The sequence below is a fragment of the Hemitrygon akajei genome, chromosome 21 (assembly GCF_048418815.1).
Source record: "Hemitrygon akajei chromosome 21, sHemAka1.3, whole genome shotgun sequence".
NCBI lineage: Eukaryota > Metazoa > Chordata > Chondrichthyes > Myliobatiformes > Dasyatidae > Hemitrygon > Hemitrygon akajei.
The window spans coordinates 33,327,881-33,351,033 of NC_133144.1; the positions used below are offsets into that span (position 1 = coordinate 33,327,881).

At 42.7% G+C, this 23,153-nt stretch overlaps 1 protein-coding gene across 2 annotated transcripts in view; it reads left to right on the forward strand.

Moving 5' to 3' along the window:
• Positions 1 to 1,174: 1,174 nt before the first annotated feature.
• Positions 1,175 to 23,153, forward strand: part of pdlim1 (PDZ and LIM domain 1 (elfin)) — an 85,189-nt gene continuing 63,210 nt past the window's right edge. The window contains exon 1 of one of the 2 annotated variants that reach the window (XM_073025168.1): positions 1,175 to 1,386. In XM_073025168.1, the coding sequence (XP_072881269.1) occupies positions 1,291 to 1,386 (96 nt within the window). In that variant the 5' untranslated portion in view covers positions 1,175 to 1,290. The remainder of the gene's footprint in view (positions 1,387 to 23,153) is intronic. The other variant, XM_073025169.1, reaches the window with a different exon arrangement.

The following is a 23,153-nucleotide window of genomic DNA, read 5'->3' on the forward strand; positions in this document are numbered from 1 at the left end:
CAAAACACAATTTAAAATTCTGATGAGATTTGACAGGATAGGTGTGGGAATGATATTTCCCCTGGATAGATTGTCCAGAATGAGGAGTCACAAGATCTTTGGAATTCAAACACCTGTGAAGGTGTGGCGACTCTTCGTTGTTCCTGCTGTTTACTCTCTCTCCACCAACCCTCGGCACAACTTAAAATGTGCTTGTTTTCCCACTTATTTTCATTTCTGAAGTTGTCATCCTGAAGCGTTGCCTCTGTTTCTCTCCGGAGCAATGTTGCCCGACCTGCTGAGTGCTCTTGATTCTGTGATTGAGTACATTTGGAGAGAAGTCCGTTAGATTTTTGAATGAGACAATCAATTTGGTCTTATTGGCATGTGCACAAGTCTAATGAAAAATTTGCTTGAATCAGCATCACAGGGATCAGACTACATAAACTTCAACTAAATTATGAGGGATATTGTGTTCATGCAGTGAAGTACAAGATGGTCTGGATAGGCATGAAGGCCCAAATAGTCTATCTCTATCTTAAAAGAACATTAAAAACCACAAAGTCAAGAGATACTGCAGGAGTTAAAATCTTGAATAACACACCTAAAAAGATGGAGGAATTCAGTGTGTCAGGCAGCATCTATGGAGAGGAATAAACAGTCAATGTTTTGGGCCCAGACTCTTCAAATGGACTGGAAAGGAAAGGGAGCAGAAGCCAGAAACAATTTTCCAATTTCCAGCACGTTTTCTTCATTTAAAATCCTCTGATGTCGGAAATCAGAATTTTTTTTCTTTTCCAATTCTGAAAGTGCGTCCAGCAGAAACATTAATCCTATTTCTCTCTCCACAATTGTCCGACTTGCTTGCTGGGTGTACCTTCCAGTATTTTACCCTTCTCCAGCGTCCACCTTATGTATAGGAGGGTAAGGGTGAGGGGTGGGTTCAGTTTCTGCTACCCCCAGGGTGGGATTTACAATCATTCTTACTGTGTTTGGGCTTGGGTAGCACGTTTATAGCCAGCCGCCGGCAATGTTTTATTGACCCGCCGCTGTTGGTTTGCAGAATTACTCAGCAAGCCGACAACTTAAGTCTAACGAGGTAAACAGTAGGGAGAGGGCGGCCCTCGTAGTGCGGAGTCACAGAAGCTCTGCCCTCAGGGGCGGAGCGGCTCCGCTCGGCACAGCCAGCTCCATACAAGGTGAGGCGGAGTGCTGACGCGGGCTGGCCGCACAATAAAATCCCCCCACCCTAGCCCAGCCCTGCCCGCCGCGCGGATCGAGTCCATCTGAACAGAGGCGTCCCCGCTCAGGATGTCCCAACTCCGGATCAGTCTGCGCGGCCCGGCGCCCTGGGGCTTCAGGCTGGTCGGGGGCAAGGACTTCGAGCAGCCGCTCACCATCTCCAGGGTAAATAGTCAGAGGGCAGCCGCGGCGATCGCGGCTCGTGCCGTCCAGCGGGGATGGGGTGGAGGGTTGGATGAGGGGGAGAGAGGGGAGGGAGGTGAGAGAGGAGAGGAGACTGGGGCAGGGAGGACGGGACACGAAGGCAGAGGGGCGTGGGATAGTCAGGATCGAGGGACAGTCTCCGCAACATCTTCTGGTGAGATGGAGAAGGGTAAGTGGACCCTGAGAGCTCGGGGAGGATTTGCTCCTAGAGGATATTCCTCTATCTTCCCTAAGATGGGCCAGACCATCTCTTTTCTTTTGGTCGATTCCCAACTCTCCTGGGCTGAAAACTCTGAGGGTGAGGAAAGGTCCTGGAGCTGTTGCTAAGGTGTGGGTAGAGGACCATGGGGGTTGACACGGGGAGGTGGAGCACGCTCGGGGAAACGGGTTTTAATTGTGGGTGAGGGAATGGAGAAGTTTGTTAATTGTTGAGAAATAGACGTGGCTGTCAGGGTGACACCCATTGCTTTTGCCGTCAGTTTCCTCCTTCATTTGTTGCGGGGAACGGTTCTGTCCCAGCACTAAATGGATCCTTTTTACACACTGGGTTAACTCGGTGGTGTAGGGGGAGTATTTCGTGGTTGAGGATTGATACTGGATGTAAATGATGCTTGGAATGGGTAGTGGGGCTTGTACGCTTATGTCGGGTGGAATTACTTATCAACTCGGATGCACTGTTAGCTGATTCTAGTGTGAGTTTGAAATAGAGCTCATAGCTGCTGTTTTTTGGTACACTGGGACTGGGTATTGTTGAGTTTGTACCGGCAGGCACAAGCCCACCTTTGAGTATAAATGCAGGTCAGTTTATTTCTCACTGTAAGTGCTGAGTTTTGGTGCTGTGTGTGTGTATTTTGTTCAGTGATCACCGTTTTTTTCCTTGGGTGTTGAACTGACAGCTCTCAAGAGGGTAATGAAGTTAAAAAGAACACACTTTTCATAAAAGAACCAGATGTACACTCAGTGGCCACTTTATTAGGTACATCTGTACACCTGCTGGTTCATGCAAATATCTAATCACATGATCATTTGGTAGCATCCCAATGCAATAAAAGCATACGGACACGGTCAGTTGGTTCGGACTAAACATTAAATGGGGAGGGAATGTGATCTTAAATGACTTTGACTGTGGGGTGATTGTTGGTGCCAGGCAGGGTGGTTTGAGAATCTCAAAAACGGCTGTGGGTGAGAATACCTTGTTAATGAGAGAGGGCTGAGGTGAATGGCCAGACTGGTTCAAGGTGACAGTAACTCAAATAGTCACACGTGTATGACACATGGGACCTTGAAATGGATGGGCCACAGCAACAGAAAACCGCAAACATATACTCAGATGCCATGTTATTAGTTGCAGGAGGTACCTAATAAAGTGGCTGCTGAGGTAATAACCAGGCGGAAATTGATTACTTTTCATTGCAGAAAGACTAATTGTAAGTGGGACTAAGTAGTGGGGCTCACATTAGGAGAGGATAAAGGCCCAATGGATTGACTACTTGGGCTGGGATTCTTGGACAAACAGAACTCTTCTGATGATGAGCTCTGCTTCTGAGGAGGGTATTGAAACCAGGTGCTTCCCAGCAATAGGAGGAAGGATGCCCTAATGTGACTAAGCATTAAGTCATAACACTAGCTTGGGAATTTTTTGCATGCCTGTTCCTGACCTCATCTTGGATGTGCAAAGATCCAAAATGTTCAGACAGGCTGGATCAGGAAAGCAGAACATGTGAATTTAACTCATATTTGTATAACACTTCTCACAGTCATAGAGCAGCCCAAAATGCTTTGCAGCCAATGTAACCTCTTGAAATCCTGATCATAATGTAATGATTATAATTATTTTGAAAGGCATGCTGGCTGCAACAATAAAGTTAGGATAACTTTTTTCTAGTTTCTTCAGGAATAGCAGAGCTTTTGATTTAACTACATAAATTTGTCATACAGTTGTTACAATACAGAAAGAGGTCACTTGACCCATTCAACGTATGATGGCTTTGTGTACAACAATTCAGTGTGTTTCATTCATTGATTGTGCTCCATGGCCCTGTGAGTTCTCTCCAGTATTGGTCTAGTTTCTTTAGGGCTCTTCAGTATCCTGCATGGTAGTGAGTACAAGCTTATTACCACTCACCCTGTAGGATAAGTTCTTCCTTGCATTTTCTCTTCATAAATATCATAAAACTATATTGATTGTAGTGCCATCATCAACTTTCTCTTGTTACTTCAACAAAAGAATCATTGGTGGGGGTGGGGGGGGGGGGGTTAGTCAAACTGGCTCTGTTTTACAAATACCTGCTGGATCTCCTTAATTAAGTCAAACCTCTCCATTTAAAGCTGGTTACTATTTAGGAACAATAATAGAATTATTCTTCATGGAAACATGCCCTTCAGTCCAACTCGATCATGCCGACCAGGGTGCCTACCTGTGCTAGCACCATCTGCCTGCATTTGGCCCATAGCTCTAAGCCTTTCCTATCCCTGAACCTGTCCAAGACTCTTTTCAACTTTTAATTGTACCTGTCTCTACCACCACCTTTGGCAGCTTTATCCATATACTCACTACTCCTTGTCTGCAAAATATTGCCCCTCAGATTCCCTTTAAATCTTTCCCCTCTCACCTTTAACCAATGCCCTCTAGTTTTAGATTCCCTTTTCCTGGGACTGGGGGAGGGGTGTGACAGTGTTCCCAGTGTTTTATAAACCTCTATAAGGTCACCCCTCAGCTTCCTCTGTTCCAGGCTAAACAGTTCCAGCTGTCTGCTTTCCCAGTATAATTTAAGACCTCCAGCCCTGGCAATGTCCATCTGAATTTTTTCTGCACCATCTCTAGCATAATCGTGTGCTTCCAGAACTTCATGCAACTTACTAGGTATATTCTCTTCAACAAGACATCTTACGCCTTCTGCTTATTGCCCTGACTGATGAAGGCAAGTATGCAATGTCTTCTTCACTACCTTGTCTTAATTGTGTCATGACTTTCACAAAATGTACTTGTAATTACTAGGTCTCCCGGACCTACAACACTCACCAGGGTCCTGCTATTTACTACATATGCCCTGTCCTGGATTAACTACCCAGAATGCATCAAATGCCAAAGGGACTGGCCTGTAGTTACTTAGGAATGTCCTGCCATCTTTGCTAAAACAATGGTGTCACATTCACCACTTCCCAACATAATAAGGTATCTCCCCTTTGCCTAGTGAAGATTGGGAAGTCCTTCAATCACCTTCACTCCTACTTCTCTTAAATCTGGGATGTAAGCCATCCAGTTCTGGGATTCATCCAGTATACGTATCGCCAGTTTTCGTTGTACCTCCTACCTGTCCATTTTCATTCTAATTATTAGATCTACCATTTCTGCTTCTATTATTTTGTCAGAATCCTTTTCCTTAGTGAATATTGATACAAAATACTTGTTGAGTGTTTTAGCTTTGCTCGAGTTCTGAGCATCTGTCATCTTCTTGTCCTTTGCAGGACCTATCCTGTTTAATATTACCCTCGTACTGTTAGCACACTTATAGTTTGTTGGCTTCTCTGTTATATTAACTACCATTCTTTGCTTAAAGTTCCTGCAGTAAGATTGTTCTTTCTGTGTGAACAAAGCAGCAATGATATCCACACCTGCGAATGCAAATAGAACCCACCCCCATGATAATATAAACTGCAGCCATTGATTTATTGCAGGGTGAACTTGCTCTTAGCCCTGACCTCAGCAGTTTCCTCCCCGAAGCTTTCTTTCTTGCCACTCTTTGAAATCAGTCTGTGTGATGAATTTTGATCATCTGTCCTAAAAGTTTGTTATAAACTCTGTCTAGTATTGAACAAGTAGGAATACAACTCTCAGCGTGAGGAGGCTGTTCAGCCCTCATTATGCCTTTGTGGCTATTCATCCAGTCCCTCCTCCTTTACCTGTACCCATCCTACCTTCCCTTGGCTCTAAACCTGCTCACTTGTGGCCGCTGATTGATGTAGGACTCTGGCCCTTTAAAGCTGCACGTTTAAAATTCTGATCCTTGAGTTGAAATCCCCTGTGGTTTCCCCTTACCTGTCTCGGTAAACTCCCCCAGCACTACTACTCTTCCTAATCCAGTTCCAGTTTCTTACAAAGCTGTTTTTTAATCATTCCATCATTGGCAGTTAGACCCCAGGCTCTGTAATACTTATTCTAAATCCTACTTTTTATATATTAAAAAATCTTGTAATAAGATTGAAAACTAGAATCAGCAAGAGTGATCACGGCACTGAATCTCTTAACCATGTATGTGTAAATGCATTGAGTTGTTGTCACATGGCTGATTAGATATTTGCATTAATGAGCAGGTATACAGGTGTGCCTAAAAATAAAGTGGCCAGTGTGTGCATTTCTCTTGAAGATGTTGACCTATTTAAATTCCTTACATCTGTCAGTAATTTATCTTCTTTAATTCCATCCTACTTTTTCATTTTTCTCTTATTTTTCTCTCTTCCTTTAACTGTAACTCATTTTCTCGTTCCAATGATCAGATTTTCCTTCTATCAATTTTGGTCGTGTTTCCTTCTCATTGCACCTCCTGTTTGTTGGATTGAAAGGAAAAAAGTTTGTTGATGCTGGGCATCTGGGCGAATTCCAGCTTTCAACTAATTGTTTTTTTTCTTGTGGGACATCATTATGCTTTTATAATTGGCTCCAAGAAGAGAAATCCTTGGTATGATACAGGATGTGGTTTCAGTGTTTGGAACACTGAGTCTTTGGAGCTCTTTTAGTTTACAGTGTCTCAAGGTAATGCTTGCTGTTATGTAGGTTTGTGGATGCAGAACATTTTTCTACACCATAAGTGGTCTTCATCTCATTGCACTCATTCTGGTCAAAAAAGTTACCCTCCCTTCCTGCACTGTGTCCATAGCCCAGTAGTTCATGTCTTTTTAGTAGTAATGCAAGTGCTTGTTCAATGTGCTGAGGTTTCTGCCAGATCCTACCACCCTCTGGGTGAAAATCTTCCTCTTCACTTTAACTTAATTTTTTTATTAACCACTATTAATCTGTGGTCCTGATTTTCTCCCATCGATTGAGCTCTATCCAATTTTTATACCTCTATTAAATCTCTCCGTATCCTTTTCTGTTCCACATAAAACAAGCCCAGCCAATATAATATTTACTTAGAGTTACCTCATAACTTTGCAGTCTCACTGGTATCATTATCCATCTTGGTCTGCTCTCCCTGCAGTGACATATAGCTTGTAATGTGATTTTGACGAATGGTCATACAGTCACCAGAGATGTACAGCAAGTCACCATGCCTTTTAGTCCAGTTTACATATGCCTTGCTGAAGCCCATGCATATGACATCCACAGTACTACCTGGTCTTCAACAGTTTTATTAGTTAACACCTCAAACTATTGAAGCTTGAGATTATCCAAAACAAAGCCAGTTTAATACCCTTGACACTTGCACCTTGCCCTTAAATTTTCCCGGCTTTCATTCCTCAGGCCTGTCTGTAATATGTACACAGATGCTGTAGCTGCACCTCAAGCTAAACATTCTCTAACAGTTTTAATATTTTCTTCCTGTTTAATTATGTAGTCAGGAATTCTGTTGCCCTTCTCATGGAAGTGAATCTGTCTGTGCATGAGGGATGGTCAAACATGTTCATGTTTTGTTTTGACTTCGTTTTTATCAGTCTTGCTTCACTCGTTATCTCCCTGAAACACTCCTTTTCCTGCTGAAATTACTTGTCCATTCTTAGACTTGTCTGCTCAGGGTCTAATTATGTGAGTGAGCCAGAATGTTTTTCTTTGCAATACTGAGTTAAGGGCACAAGACAGCACTGCATGTGTATGGAGGGCAAGGTAAATGGAGAAGTGATGGAAAGGTAGACTGAATTCAGAATCAGGTTCATTATCACTCACATATATTGTGAATTTTGTCTTTTTGGCAGAGGTACTGTGCAAGATATAAAATTAATGTTACAATAAAAATATAATATGAATAGTGCTAAGGAGGAATAGCAAGGCAGTGTTCATGGGTTCATGGCCATTTCTATTGGCAGAGAGGAAGAAGCGGTTCCTAAAACGTTGAATATGTACCACCCCTTTGATGGTCGTAATGAGAAGAGAGCATGTCGGAGGTAGTGAGGGTCCTTAATGATGGACGCTGCCTTCTTGAGGCACTGCCTTTTGAAGATGTCCTTGATGGTGTGGAGGCTGGTGCCCATGATGGAGCTGGCTGAGTCCACAACTCTTGGAAACCTCTTTTGCTCCTGTGCATTCCAGGGCTTGATGCAACTAGTTAGAAAGATCTCCACCATACAGCTAGAGATTTTCTGGAGTCGTTGATGACACACCCAATTTCCTCAAACTTCTGTCGAAATAGAGCCACTGGTGTGCCTTCTCCTGATTGCATCAATATGTTGGGTCCAAGATAGATCCTCTGAGATGTTCATGCCCAGAAACTGCTCACGCTTTCCACTGCTGACCCTTCATTGAGGACTGGTGTGTGTTCTCCTGTCTTTGTCTTCCTGAAGTCCACAGTCAATTCTTGGTCTTGCCGATGTGGAAGGGTGTTGTAGCGACACAACTGAACCAGCAAATCTGTTTTACTTCTCATCATCATCATCTGAGATTCTACTAAGAACAGTTGTGTCATCAATGAATTTATAGATGGCATTCGAGCTGTGACTAGCCACACAGTTATGAGTGTAGAGGGAGTAGGGCAATGGGCTAAGCATGTATCCTTGAGGTGCATCTGTGTTAATTCTCAATGCAGAGGATATGTTATTACTGATCCACACTGACTGTGGTCTCCTGATGAGGAAGTGAAGGATCCAGTTGTAGAGGGAGGTTCAGAGGCCCATGTGTTGAAGCTTGTTGATTAATATTGAGGGGATGCCAAGATGTAATCGGTAAACAACAGTCTGACATGGGTATTGCTGTTGGTCAGGTGGTCTGTGTGGATCAAAAGACTTGCATTTATTTCACAAACAAGAGAAAGTCTGCAGATGCTGGAAATCCAAGCAACACACACAAAATGCTGGAGGAACTCAGCAGGCCAGACAGCATCTATGGAAAAAAGTACAGTTGACATTTCGGACTGAGACCCTTCAGCAGGACTTGCATTTATTTGATACCTTCCGTTACAGATGATGGATGCTTTAGTTAATTTATACACAACTCACTTTCATAAATGACAGCAGACAAATGCTTTGATGAACTATTCCAGGTACTGTTTGAGGGAGAAATCTAGGCTAAAGAAATGCTCTCTGAACAGACTCAAGATAATTTTAAACATTTATAGGGTCTGTGCTTCAGTGACTTGTCCAAAACTTAGTGCTTCTAGAAGTGCAGCTCCCACTCAGTGCTGCCGTAGAGTGTGCAGACTATTGTATTGGGAGGGCCATCTTTGTTTTTGATCAAGTGTTACAGCTCTGTGTGAGTAACATTAGTTCATGGAGGCAATTAGGCCAGTACAATGCTCTGATATCTCCTGTACAAAGTCCATCTGTAAATAAGGGTTCTAGTAGAGCTCTAAACACATGTAGACCAGAGCAAAGTTTGATGTTTTGGTGTTAGGGCTTCATCTTACAAGTGCGTTGTTGCCAGAGAGCCCAAGTTAACTTTTCTATTCCCGGCAGGTGCTGGAGAAATTCCCAGAAAGCCAAGTACTGCATATGGTGGAATTTTGAAATAAAATGTGGGTCTGGCAGCATCTGTGCAAAGTTGAGAAACAGAGTTGACCTATCAATACAATGAAGCGAGTTGTGATGGAATATTATTGACCTGGCACATTGACTCTTTTCCTCTCTCTATAGATGCTGCCTGACTTGCTGAGCATTTTTGGTGTTTCCTGCTTTTACATTCCCATCTCATTGCCTACCCTCCCTCTCAAAACTTACTCCTCTACAGTGATCCGAGTCTTCCAAGTGGGATCTGTTCCCGCCTGTGTGTTGTCCTGGGCATGTGCACAGGAAGATTGAACTGCCTCTTCAGGGCTACGTATTTTCACAGTCAAGAGTTGCCTGAGACTTCATTCCAGATTTGTAGTTACTGATTGTGCTGAAAATCTACAAGTTGGTGACTCGAGGATGGGCGTGTGATGATAAAGCCACAACTGCTTGGAAGAAAGTTAATGTTGAATTAGTCAGAATTTGGCAGAAGTTGGAATGATATAGAAAGCCTCAAGTTCTAACTGCGGTCACATCCCAACATGTTTGAAAAGACAATGGGCCCATCCTGCCTCTGCCTCTGGTAATAATGCTGCATTATCCGGGATATAAACTGTGTCTTCATGTGTCCCTATGTGGCAGGAATACTGGGATTTGTTGCTCTCCCAAATCATCAGTTGTTCTTCTGTTACCCATAGTTTGGTGTCCTTGTCATTTGAATCTGAACTTACAGTTACAACTAAAGATCAAATCTAAAAGGGAACAAAAGCCTGTAAGAGGGAAGATATGCATTGTGGGCAGGCATTTCCCAGGGGGAGGTGAAATCATAGGCTGACGCAATTGTCTAATCCTCTGAATTCTCTTCAGAGTAATAACCTGCTTTTATGAAGGATCCTTTTTGTGCTATTTCAGCCCCCTGTGGGGTGTAATCCACTGTTATTTCTGTTATCTTCCGTTGTTATTTCTGAAAGATGCATGACCCCCTAAACACTAACTTCTTATTCCTAATTTGTACTACTTCTTTATTTTCATAACTTGCAGTAAATTCTTACATCTTACATTGTAATACTGCCACCAAACAACAAATTTCACGACATCTGTCAGTGATCAGCTTCCAGGGTAATTGGGTCTTTACTCAGCCTTTGATAGAACCATAAAATCATGGAGAGACACCACATGGGAATGGGCTACTTCATCTCATTTTATTTTCCCCACATTGCCCTCTGTTCCACTGTATGTTCTACCCTTAGCCCTATGCTGGAAAGAAGCTATTTTGTTCATTCGTTATGTGGTGTGTCATATTATGTAGCCGATCACGGTCTTTCCATGACCATGATTGTTCTGAGCAAATTTTTCTCTAGGAGCGGTTTGCCATTGCCTTCATCTGGGCAGTGTCTTTACAAGACAGGTGACCTCGCCATTATCAATATTCTTAAGAGATTGTCTGCCAGGCATCAGAGTCGCATAACCAGGACTTGTGATACCACCAGCTGCTCTTATGACCATCCACCACTTGCTCCCATGGTTTCACATGACCCTGATCGAGAGGCTAAGCAGGAGCTACACCTTGCTCGAGGGTGACTTGCAGGCTAATGGAGGGAAGGACCACCTTAGACCTGCTTTGGTAAAGATGTATCTCCAACCTGCTATCCCAGAAGCTATTTACAATGACTAATCAACTTACCAACCTATGCATCTTCAGGATGTGGGAGGAAACTGGAGGACCCAGGGAAAACTCGCATTGTCACATGCAAACTCCACATGGACAGTGTCTGAGGTCAGGATTGAACCTAGGTAACTGGAGCTGCAACTTCACTCTGTCTCTGTGGCACCCCACCTAACCCTCCATTCTGGAGACTGACCCATCAAACTCCTTCTACAGATTTTCAGAGGTATGGCAAGGTGAACTTGGAATTTCTAGGCCATAGTAGGCTGCGATCCAATATGGGTCAATAGGGTGCAGGATGTTGGGGTAGTGACTTCCTGTGAGATGCGAAGTGGACAGTGCAGTTCTGTTTATTTTTGAAAAAGTCATTTATGCTGTTCAAATGCAATCAAGTACAGTACTCCAAAGGCAGGGTAGGTCATAGTGTGATGCCACATTAAATAACCAAAGGGCAGATGATGATGAGGTTACATAGGGTTACACCCCTTCCCATGCTATCAAGCTAATAAACCTTAACCATGCCACTTAGAGACAATTGCTTTTACATCTACCTGTCCATTCTAGCCATTATCTAACCCATGGACTTTTGAGATAGAAAATAGTATCTTACATTTAATTTCTTCTCATCATTCTGTTTGTGAAGTATTCATTGTTCCAGAATGAACAAATTGTGTCTCAATCAGTCTGAAATCTCTGAGGAATGTCCCATTTTTGGAGATCGCGACCATACATTTGATATGTTTGAGGCCTTTGATGTAAAGAGCAAGCTGAAATTAAACTAGTGAATGTTTTTTTTCTCTGTCAAAGGGTTATGGGACTCGAATGAAATCTGAACACTAATGACTATGTTCAAACAAGAATCGAAGATTTTGAAATTGTTTGAAGCTGCCTGGGGAAAGTCTGTAGATGAAAAGGAAGGATGAAGAGAAGCTAAAATGATGTAACCGGAAAATGGCTGGGAGAAACTTTCTCCTAAGAACTAATTAAATCAGCTATACTCTTTCTAGTGAGTCTAGTTCAAAATAATTTTTATTTAAAGTTGCCAAGTAACTGCAGTTTCTAACCTGTTTGCCGATCTGGAGCAGAGAAAGTGAAGATGAAGAGAAACTTGGCTTAGATGATCTTTGTGTGGATAAAGACCAAAACTCTAATGCAGGTTTAATGATGAGGCAGTTCAGAGTACATTAAAAGAATTGTACACAACTGGACTTCCTGCAGCTTAGCTTTTCAAGTGTGGGAGTTCAGGGTATATGAGGATATGTCACTGGAGGGAGAAGAGCTATAACTTGTCTTAACTTGCTTATTGAAGACTCAGTGCAATGTGTGCAAGAAAGTGCAAGGAGTGGGTCTTGGCATTTCCTAAGTATCAATGTTACTGGATAATGCAGTTGGCAGGTGTACATACTGAAGGTATGGAGCTGAGATGTTCTTCTCTCAGCTCTGGGAGAGCAGACGAAAAGTTGCTTTCCCAGTTCTTTTGAGCACCTGGGGATGACTTGGGTTAGAGTATGGTTGTATTAACGAGAACATCATTTCCTGGACTCCAGAATGAAGAGGGAGATCATACAAAGGTGTGCATAAAGGATCCCCCCCCCCACCACACACCAAGTTGGGTGAAACTAAAACTAGAGGTAATAGGTTGAGGGTGAAAGGTGAAATATGTGAGGGGAACCTGAGAGGAAACTTCACTCAATGGGTAGTGTGAGTGTGGAATGAACTGTCAGTGGAAGTGGTAGTTATGGTCTGTTTTTTTTTTAATCAATTATGCTATTGTTTGCACTGTTGTAACTATATGTTGTAACTATGTGGTTTTGTGCAGGTCTTGTAGCTTTAGTTTTTGGTCTTGTTTTGTCTGGTGGATTTGGAGCTCCTTTCCAGGGAATGTGCTAAGACGGTAGCGTGATATTAATACGCAGCAGCCTCTCTGGACTCTGGATTGGGGATTGCTAAACGTTATGTGGATTTTCTGGTGTAGTCTGTTTTGTCATATGCTTTTGTGATATCATTCTGGGGAACGTTGTCTCATTTTTTAACGGCATTGCATTTGTGGTTTCTAAATGACAATAAACTGAATCTGAATTGTGACATTTCAGAGATACATGGATGAAAGGGTTATGGAGGGCTGTCATCCATCTGTTGGTAGATGGGAATAGCTAGATAATCAGGTCAGCATGGACTAAATGTGTCAAGGGGCCAGTTACTATGCTGTAGTACTCTATGACTGTATGAGAAACACAACTCTGTCTCTGTAGTGGGAGTTTTGTCAGCATAGCATTGTCCCAGTGCAGAACTCTACCAAGTGATGTCAATAGTACAACACTTTACATATCTGCAGCACTCACTGGTCCAAATATCAATTCCTTTTTGCTGATGTACAGCAGCTATTGAGACTCAATCCTTTGCAACTATGCTGTTTAACCTAGATAGACTCCTTACCAACAACAGATCTGCTCCCTCCTTAAACATTGCTCACACTAAATAGAGAGCTTTCCTTGCATCTTTAATTACCTTTATGTCCTCAAGATTGACCTGGAAGGATAGCCCTAAACCTGATGACACTTCTACTGACTGAGCAGGAGATGAACCTTTGGAAATAGAGATCACAGAAATTATGGGACCCATCTGGGACTAGGTAAAGGAGAACATCACCTACAGTTTACATGAAGGAAAGCTCAAAAGCATTTGTGAGAGGCAAGGTCCACACGGACATGGCTTTTTAAGACTCCTCATTGTGTATCTGGAATATTTGTTGGCAGAGAATGTGGTGATGAACTTTCTCTGCTTTGTAGTCTCAGATCATTTCAGGCCGCTGCTGATCTCTGCCACATTTCAGTTTTCTGCTCACTGCTGTGTTAAGGAGGTCCCACAAACTCCAGCATCACTGAGAGGAAATTTCATCTACATAATTTCGCAGGGGTAGCTCTGGGGATTCAGTCCAGCTGCATTGCCCCCACAGTGCAGACACTCGGGTGACACCGCAGGGACTTCCTGCCGGGAATGCGACAGTAGCTCTGCCCGTGGCAGGGGTTAGCACTGTAGGTTTCTTGCTTCTCGTGCACCTTTGTGCTTTGTGAATGTTCTGTACACCATAGAACAGAAGCTGCTGAATTCTCAATAATTGCACATGACGCCATTCACATTGTGTGCATGTGTATCTGCTGTGCATGCTTTAGAAAGTCCACCGTTCGAGCTTGGGAGAAGACATCTGAGGGATAACTTCCAGGAGTTTCTGAGATGATTAAGTGGAGGGGAGGAGAAAGTAAGTCCACATAATTAGCATCATATCTGCTGAGAAAAAGCCTTCGGGATGTGGAGATTTAGCAAAGCATAGCGCCATTTCCTTTGTAGAATGAACAACATGCTTAATTGTTTGGTCGGGTAAAACAGGCTTGGATTTTTTTTCCTCCCAGAAACTGTTGGATGGTGAAATTAGAGAAGCGTAGGAGCTTTCCGCATGTATGGGGTGGGATGTTGAGTGGTGTTTCTACTCTGTAACATGTTCTGTTGTATAATAGACTGACATGGGTTTGTAGAAAAAAACAGAAATATTCCCAAGGAGAGCCATAGCCTCCGGAGAGCTGTTGATCAGCACCAACGAGGGTGTATCTCCTTTATGATGGGTATAATGTGCATCAGACAGGTTAACCAAGGATACTGAAAAGGCAATGTCTTGGTTGTTGTAATATCAGGACACTTGACCCACCCCAAGCTCCTTTCAGTAGGTCAGACATGCTGTCCCCCTCAAATGGTGCATGAGTTGTGGTGGAGGGGTATAACTAAGCAGATGGCATACAGAATACCCTATATCCAATCTGCATCACCAACATTAGCTGGTAATTGGGTGGCTGCTGTCTAATTTCCATTCAGTAGCGTGTAACATGAGGCAGAAGGTGACTATGGTGTGCCTTGTATGATGTACAAGGTGAGATGATGACCTTGCTAGTTAGAGAATGTAGAATTTTGAAAATAAAACAGAGCATGTTGGGAAATGCTGTACATAAAAATCTACAGCACGTTACAGGCCCTTCGGCCTACAATGTTGTACCGACCATGTAACCTACCCTAGAATAAGTTTGGATGGAGAATATGGAGAGAGCACCATCTTTGATCTGGAATAGTAACTTTCTCCACAGATGCTGCCTGGGCTGAGTATATACCCTCACCCCCCCCACCCCCTCATCTTTCCAGTCCTGATGAAGGGCGACGGCCTGAAATGTCAACTGTTCATTTTCCTTCATGAATGCTGCCTAAATTGATGAGTTCTTCCAGCATTTTGTGGGTGTTGGTCAAGGTTTCCAGCTCTCTTGTGTCTATATCCAGCATTTTCTGCTTTTACTTGGGCTGAGAAACAGGTTTCTGAGTAATGTTCCCAACTGTATTGGGTTTTCTAAATAAAATTAGCAAATAAAAGAAATGTAAAGTACAGAATAACAGCAGGTGTGTGTTGCTTTAAAGTGGTTTAGATGAATCCCCAGGTGGAGTATTTGTCTGGGTGGTGGGGCAGAGTGGGTGGGATTGCTTTTAAAAACTGGGGATGATAAACTCTTTTGTGTTTTTAAGGTGCTGGGACAAATCTGGTAGAACAGTACCTCCCAGTCCACTGTCAAACTGAAGTACATACCAATAATGATGCAGTTCATCTTTGTGAATCTGTGTCCTGTTATGGTTAAGGATATTGTAGGTTCTGGCAATGCATTTGAATCTTGGAAGCAGTTTTGGAAACTGGAGTTATTATCAGAACATTTCAGGCAGAAATAAAGTCTGCCCCACATGCCTTAAAAATTTCAAAAATCCATGTGCATCAATGATTTCCTGTCTGGGCTGTATTTGACATTATAAAAAGGTAAATCCATGTCATTTTGTTTTGTTTATTGTTGCCTGTAAGGAGGAATTGGGATTATGTTTCATAGAACTGGCCAAAAGCAAACAATCATAGTATCAAAGTACTCAGAGTCTGTTAGCCATGTCACATCTGTACCAGATTGGGGGTATTTGCTCTTTTAGGTCACCTTACCCGTCCTTCACAGTCCAGCCAGTTGCTTCACTTCTGCTACACCAACAGTGAAAGTTTCTCTAAAGAGTAGCACACCGTCTTCTGCTGATTTAACCAACAATATTTATTAGTGAGTATGTTGTCATTGTTTACTCACCCAATGAAAGACAAAAGTAGATCGTGAAGCAGTGACATATGAGAACATGTCCTTGGGAAAAGTTGAACGCAATAGGAAAGGCTCTGGGATATTGAGGAATGTCAGTAAATAACAAGATTCTGGCCATAATCTTCAGACATATGGAACTCGGCCAGGAACTGGTGTTGCCAATGTAATATATGTTCAAGAAGATAATTTGAGCAACACATTGCCTTCAGTAAAGCTCACTCTGCCCAAAGTTGCTCATACATAGGTTTCCCTGATTTTCCATACATGAAAGGTATCATCCTGGCTGACCACTACCCTATCTTTTAGAACTCCTCCATCTCTTTGCAGTTAGTCTGATTGTTTAACACCTAGCAATGGCGAAGCTGCAGTTACCTTCATCTAACGGTTGGGAGAGACCAAAGCTGGAGAATCAATGTGGCACAGAGATGGACCATTCTACTGATTGAGACCATTCTGGCTGCTTTTGTTCATTTTTGTTTCCAGTCCTCTTGCCCCTCAGTTCTTCAAATTATCCTCCTTTATGTTCTTATCTAACTCCCTTTTAAAAGCCACCATTTCTCTTGCCCACCCTCCATGTCTTTGTCACCTAGAATGGTTCCCAGGTGTGTAATAATTACATTTTCTTTTTGCTCAGTTATTCCCTACCCCTTTTCCAAACCTCTAACCATCATTCCTGCTCCCTTGTCATAGAGTACTACAGCACAGAAACAGACCTGTTGGCACTCCTAGTTGGTGCTAAACTATTATTCTGCCTATTCCAATCCACCAGCACCTGGACCATAGCCCTCCATGCCCCTCCGATCTATGTACATATCCAAACTTCTCTTTAATGTTGAAATCAAACTAATATTCACCTCCACTGGCAGCTCATTACACATTCTCATCACCCTCTGAGTGAAGAATTTTCTCTCATGTTCCATTCACATTTTACCTCTATTTCTAATCTCATCCAACCTCAGTGGAAAAAATCCTTACATATACCTTATTTATACCCCTCATTATTTTGTATACCACTATCAAATCTCCCTCCGCTCTCCAAACTCCATGGAATAAAGACCTCAGCTATTCAACCTTTCCCTATAACTTAGGTCCATTTGGACCTAATCGGTTCATTCCAAAGAGGAAGAAAGATCCTAAGGGGAGTAAGGGGCGGCCATGGCTGACGAGGGAAGTAAGGGGCAGTATAATAAAACAGAAGTATAACATAGCAAAGATGAGTGGGAAACTGGAGGACTGGGAAGCTTTTAAAGAGCAACAGAAGATAACAAAAAAGGCAATAAGCCAAGAAAAAATGAGGTACGAAGATAAACTAGCCAAGAATATAAAGGAGGATAGTAAAAGCTTCTTTAGGTATGTGAATAGCAAAAAAATAGTTAAGACCAAAATTAGGCCATTGAAGACAGAAATGGGTGAATTTATTATGGGGAACAAGGAAATGGCAGATGAGTTGAACAGGCACTTTGGATCTGTCTTCACTAGGGAAGACACAAACAATCTCCCAGATGTAATAGGGGCCAAAGGAACTAGGGTAAAGGATGAACTGAAGGAAATTTATATTAGGCAAGAAATGCTGTTGGATAGACTGTTGAGTCTGAAGGCTGATAAGTCCCCGGGACCTGATGGTCTGCATCCCAGGGTACTTAAAGAGGTGGCTCTAGAAATTGTGGACGCATTGGTAATCATTTTCCAATGTTCTATAGATTCAGGAACAGTTCCTGCTGATTGGAGGGTGGCTACTGTTGTCCCACTTTTCAAGAAAGGAGGGAGAGAGAAAACAGGGAATTATAGACCGGTTAGCCTGACGTCAGTGGTGGGAAAGATGCTGGAGTCAATTATAAAAGAGGAAATTACGACACATTTGGATAGCAGTAGAAGGATCAGTCCGAGTCAGCAAGGATTTATGAAGGGAAAATCATGCTTGACTAATCTTCTGGAGTCTTTTGAGGATGTAAGTATGAAAATGGACAAAGGAGAGCCAGTGGATGTAGTGTACCTGGACTTCCAGAAAGCTTTTGATAAAGTCCCACATAGGAGATTAGTGGGCAAAATTAGGGCACATGGTATTGGGGGCAGAGTACTGACATAGATTGAAAATTGGCTGGCTGACAGGAAACAAAGAGTAGCGATTAACGGGTCCCTTTCAGAATGGCAGGCTGTGACCAGTGGGGTACTGCAAGGTTCGGTGCTGGGACCGCAGCTGTTTACAACATACATTAATGGTTTAGATGAAGGGATTAAAAATAACAATAGCAAATTTGCCGATGACACAAAGCTGGGTGGCAGTGTGAAATGTCAGGAGGATGTTATGAGAATGCAGGGTGACTTGGACAGGTTGCGTGAGTGGGCAAATGTATGGCAGATGCAGCTTAATGTGGATAAATGTGAGGTTATCCACTTTGGTGGCAAGAACAGGAAGGCAGATTACTATCTAAATGGAGTCAAGTTAGGAAAAGGGGAAGTACAATGAGATCTAGGTGTTCTTGTACATCAGTCAATGAAAGCAAGCATGCAGGTACAGCAGGCAGTGAAGAAAGCTAATGGCATGCTGGCTTTTAAAACAAGAGGAATTGAGTATAGGAGTAAATAGGTCCTTCTGCAGCTGTACAGGGCCCTGGTGAGACCCTACTTGGAGTATTGTGTGCAGTTTTGGTCTCCAAATTTGAGGAAGGACATTCTTGCTATTGAGGGAGTGCAGCGTAGGTTCACAAGGTTAATTCCCGGAATGGCGGGACTGTCATATGTTGAAAGATTGGAGCGACTGGGCTTGTATACACTGGAATTTAGAAGGATGAGAGGGGATCTGATTGAAACATATAAGATTATTAAGGGATTGGACACTGGAGGCAGGAAGCATGATCCCGCTGGTGGGTGAGTCCAGAACTAGAGGCCACAGTTTAAGAATAAGGGGTAGGCCATTTAGAACAGAGATGCGGAAAAACTTTTTCACCCAGAGAATGGTGGATATGTGGAATGCTGTGCCCCAGAAGGCAGTGGAGGCCAAGTCTCTGGATGCATTCAAGAGAGAATTAGATAGAGCTCTTATAGATAGCGGGGTCAAGGGATATGGGGAGAGGGCAAGAACGGGGTACTGATTGTGTATGATCAGCCATGAATCACAGTGAATGGCGGTGCTGGCTAGAGGGCCGAATGGCCTACTCCTGCACCTACTGTCTTTTGTCTATTGTCCTCAACACCTGGCAATATCCTTATAAATTTTCTCTATACTCTTTCAATCTTATTGTCATCTTTCCTGTAGGTAAGTAACTAGAACTGTACACAATATTCCAAATTAAGCCTTACCAATTTTAGCATAACATCCCAATTCCTGTATTCAGTACTTTGATTTATGGAGTCCAGTGTTCCAAGAGCTCTTTTTATGACCCTATCTACCTGAGACGCCACTTTCAAGGAATTATGGATCTCTACTTCCAGATCACTCTGACGACCTCAGTGACCTCAATGCTCTACTGTTCACTGTATGAGTCGTATCCTGGTTTGTTCCCTCTAAGTGCAACATCTTACACTTGTCTGCATTAAACTGCATTTGTCATTTTGCAGCCAACTTTTCCAGCTGGTCCAGATCACACTGTAGGCTTTGATAGCATTCATCGCTGTCCACTACACCCCCAATCTTGGTGTCATCTGCAAATTTGTTGATCCATATTATCATCCAGATTGTTGGTATAGATGACAAACAATAGGCCCAGCACCAATGGCTGCAGCTCACCACTAGCCACAGGCCTCTAGTCAGAGAGGCAGCCATCTACTACCACTCTGATTTTTCTTACAAAGCCTATGTCAAATTCAATTTACGGCCTCATCTGAGTGCCAAGTGACTGAAACATTTTGATGAAACTCCCACTGGGATCCTGTCAGAGGTCTTGCTGAAGTCCACGTAGACAATAGACTCTACCTTTCCATCATCAACTTGCATGGTAACCTCCTCGAAAAACTCTAACATAGATTTGACACGATCTACCTTGCATAAAGCCACGCTGTCTATCCCTAATCAGTCTCTGTCTAACCAAATAATTGAATGTACAGTCCCGTAGAATACCTTTCAGTAATTTACCCACTACTGATATCAGACACCCTGTCCTATAATTTCCCAGCTTATTCTTAAGCCTTTTTAAACAACAGAACAACATCAGCTATTCACCAGTCCTTTAGAATTTTATCTTCTGCTGGAGCCCTTGCAATTTCTGTACCAGCCTCTCACAAGCTCTGAGGGAATACCTTTACAGACTCTGTGGACTTACCCACAGTAATTTGCCTCAAGACAGCAAACACTTCCTCTTCTGTAATTAATCTAGAGCTCATGACCTCTCACTGTCTTTCCACTGTGGCACCTGGTACATTTTCCACCTTTCTTCACTCCGTCTGTAGGATTTTCTTCCTAAACTCCTTCATGTTTTTATATTCCTTCTCTCCTTTAAGAATCTTGCCCCCCCCCCCCCACCAATCTTTTTGGAGCAGAGATGTACCATGTGTATTGAAAACTGAGGAGTGAGGGGACTGGAGAAGCCTTTACCTCAGTTTAATGAGTTGTTAACAATTCAATGATTACCAGTTTAGTATCAGTGCACTAAAGAACAAGGGCTGGAGGGAGGGGATGTAAGTAGCAAAATTTATCCTTTGTGGAACATTGACTTCCTAACCAGCCTTAGTTGTGAATCAACTGCCAGGATATCTTGTAAATGGCAAGCTAAAATATATTTGAAAGAGGAAAGTTTAAAAGAGGAGAGAGGGCAGAGGACAGAAGTGCCAGACCTTATATGGCCCTCTCAATTTTTTTAGAGCAACCACTGTCTTAATCTTGCAAAAAAACTTTTTTTTTGTAGTGCTTTTAAGAGCAAATGTCCTAGTTGTACTGTTAGGACATAACTGATAAGATTGTTTTCATCTTGTTCCAGTCAGTCGTTAACACTGTTTGAGAAATCTCCTTAGTGTGATCGTCTCTTGATACAGGCCACATCGACAGTGCCAGTCCTTTGGAACTTGGCTCTGTATCGTTGTCATGTAAGCTTGGTTCTTTTATGTGGCAAAGCTGTGATCAGACGTAGTGGAGCCTGCTGGTGTGAGACTCTCAGCTGCTCCGCACTGAGTATTCCTATAGAATGAGCTCCAAAGAGTTTGATTTCCAATTTGGATATATTAAGGAACATTTCTGGGATCATTGATAAAGCCAGCATTTGGTGCCCTTAAGGTGGTCCTATCTCCTTGAACGTTGCACCTTGTAGTGAATACACTACACTCAAAATTCAAAGTACATTTAGTATCAAGGTATGTATACAGTATACAACCTTGAGATTCTTCTTTTTGCAGGCAGCCACAAAACAAAGAAACCCAGTAGAACCTATTTTTTTTAAAAAAAATGGTCAAGCATCCAATGTGCAGAGAGAAAAAAAACCAAATAGTACAAATATAAAAGCAGGCAAACAGTGTTTGGGACTAAAGTCCGTAAAAGAGAGTCCATACACAGACACCCTCATAGCCTCACTTCAGCACAGAGACGAGTAAATGTTGTGGAGTAGCAAGCTGAACTGTCCCATTCCTCGCCTCAGGTCCCAACACCCTGACCTTTTTAATCTGGCCTGACACTTGATTCGTTGTCCAAACATCAGGTTTGGTCACTTTGATATGCTCTGGGGGCTGGACACCACCACCCTGATTTGGCCTCTACCCGATCTTTCCAGTTTTGCCCAACACTTAATTGATTGAAATGGCTTTTTCCTTGCTCTTGGCAATGGGCCCGTTTGCTTTGGTCCTGCCATGTCGAATCACCTCCAAGTCCAAAGGGAAGTTACAGGCTATTGTTTGTGGTGATCATTTACCAGAAAAAGTGTGACTAACAAACTATTTAGTTGTTTTCTTTGCTTCATTGGCCAGCAGCAAGTAGTTGCTGAACTTCACCAGCACTGTCTTAAACTCCCACAGTGCCGTGGATAGGGTTTTTGTGATCATATTAGTTATGTTTTTGCTCCAAAGACCTGGACCAAAGGCATTCCATAAAGAAGCAAGCAGTGTCTTAGAGTAAACAGCAGCTAAATTTAGCCAGAATGTACATGAACTTTACCGATTGTCAAATTAATCATTTACTTTCATTTCACAAACGAGAAAATTTGCAGGTGCTGGAAATCCAAGCAACACACACAACATGCTGGAACTCAGCAGGCCAGGCAGTGTCTATGGAAAAGGGTACTTACATTTATTCATTTATCTCATCAAATAAAAACAATTAAACTTCTGGGCCATTGTGGGTAAATGCATCCGTTGATGTAAGAAATAATTTGAATTATTTTGTATACACTGGATTTGGGGATTTAAGTGAGGAGATGAAACTATCTCTCCATGTTGTTGAGAATAAGGTGGTCCTTCTGACTCCAACAATGAATCCAGCTGTTGTGGTTAGAATTGGGTCTGTGTCAGATCTTCCTGTACTGAGATGCTTCCTGTAATGATGGGAGGAAACACTCTTGCTCTACAGTTGCACATCGTATGCCAGAAACTTAATTGTGATTAACGTGGCAGAGTCGAAACACTCTGTTAATGCCATGGATGCTACCTTAGTTAACAGTGGCCTTTCTGGCACCACTTTCAACAAAGATTACTGATTCATGCATGAATTGTCAAGTCAAGTTGCTTTTATTGTCATTTCAACCATAACTGCTGGTACAGTGCACAGTAAAAATGAAACAACGTTCCTCTAGGACCATGGTGCTACATGAAACAACACAAAACTACACTAGACTACCTGAAACAACAGAAAACTACACTAGACCTCAGGCCTACACGGGACTACATAAAGTGCACAAAACAGTGCAATGGTACAATAATTAATAAAAGAGACAATAGGCATAGTAAAGGGCAAATTACAATATAATAATGATGTAAATGTAAACAATGTTTTGGCAGGAATTGAGAAAGAAATGAGCAAAAATTGCAAAGGAAGGTGTGTGTGTGTGTGTGTGTGTGTGTGTGTGTGTGTGTGTGTGTGTGTGTGTGTGTGTGTGTGTGTGTGTGTGTGTGTGTGTGTGTGTGTGTGTGTGTGTGTGTGTGTGTGATGGCTTGGGAGAAGTAACTGTTACACATTCTGGTCGTGAGAGCCCGAATGCTTCGGGAACTTTTGCCAGATGGCAGGAGGGAGAAGAGTTTGTATGAGGGGTGCGTGGGGTTGTTCACAATGTTGTTAGCTTTGCGGATGTAGCGTGTGGTGTAAATGTCTGTAATGGCAGGAAGGGAGACCCTGATGATCCCTTCAGCTGACCTCA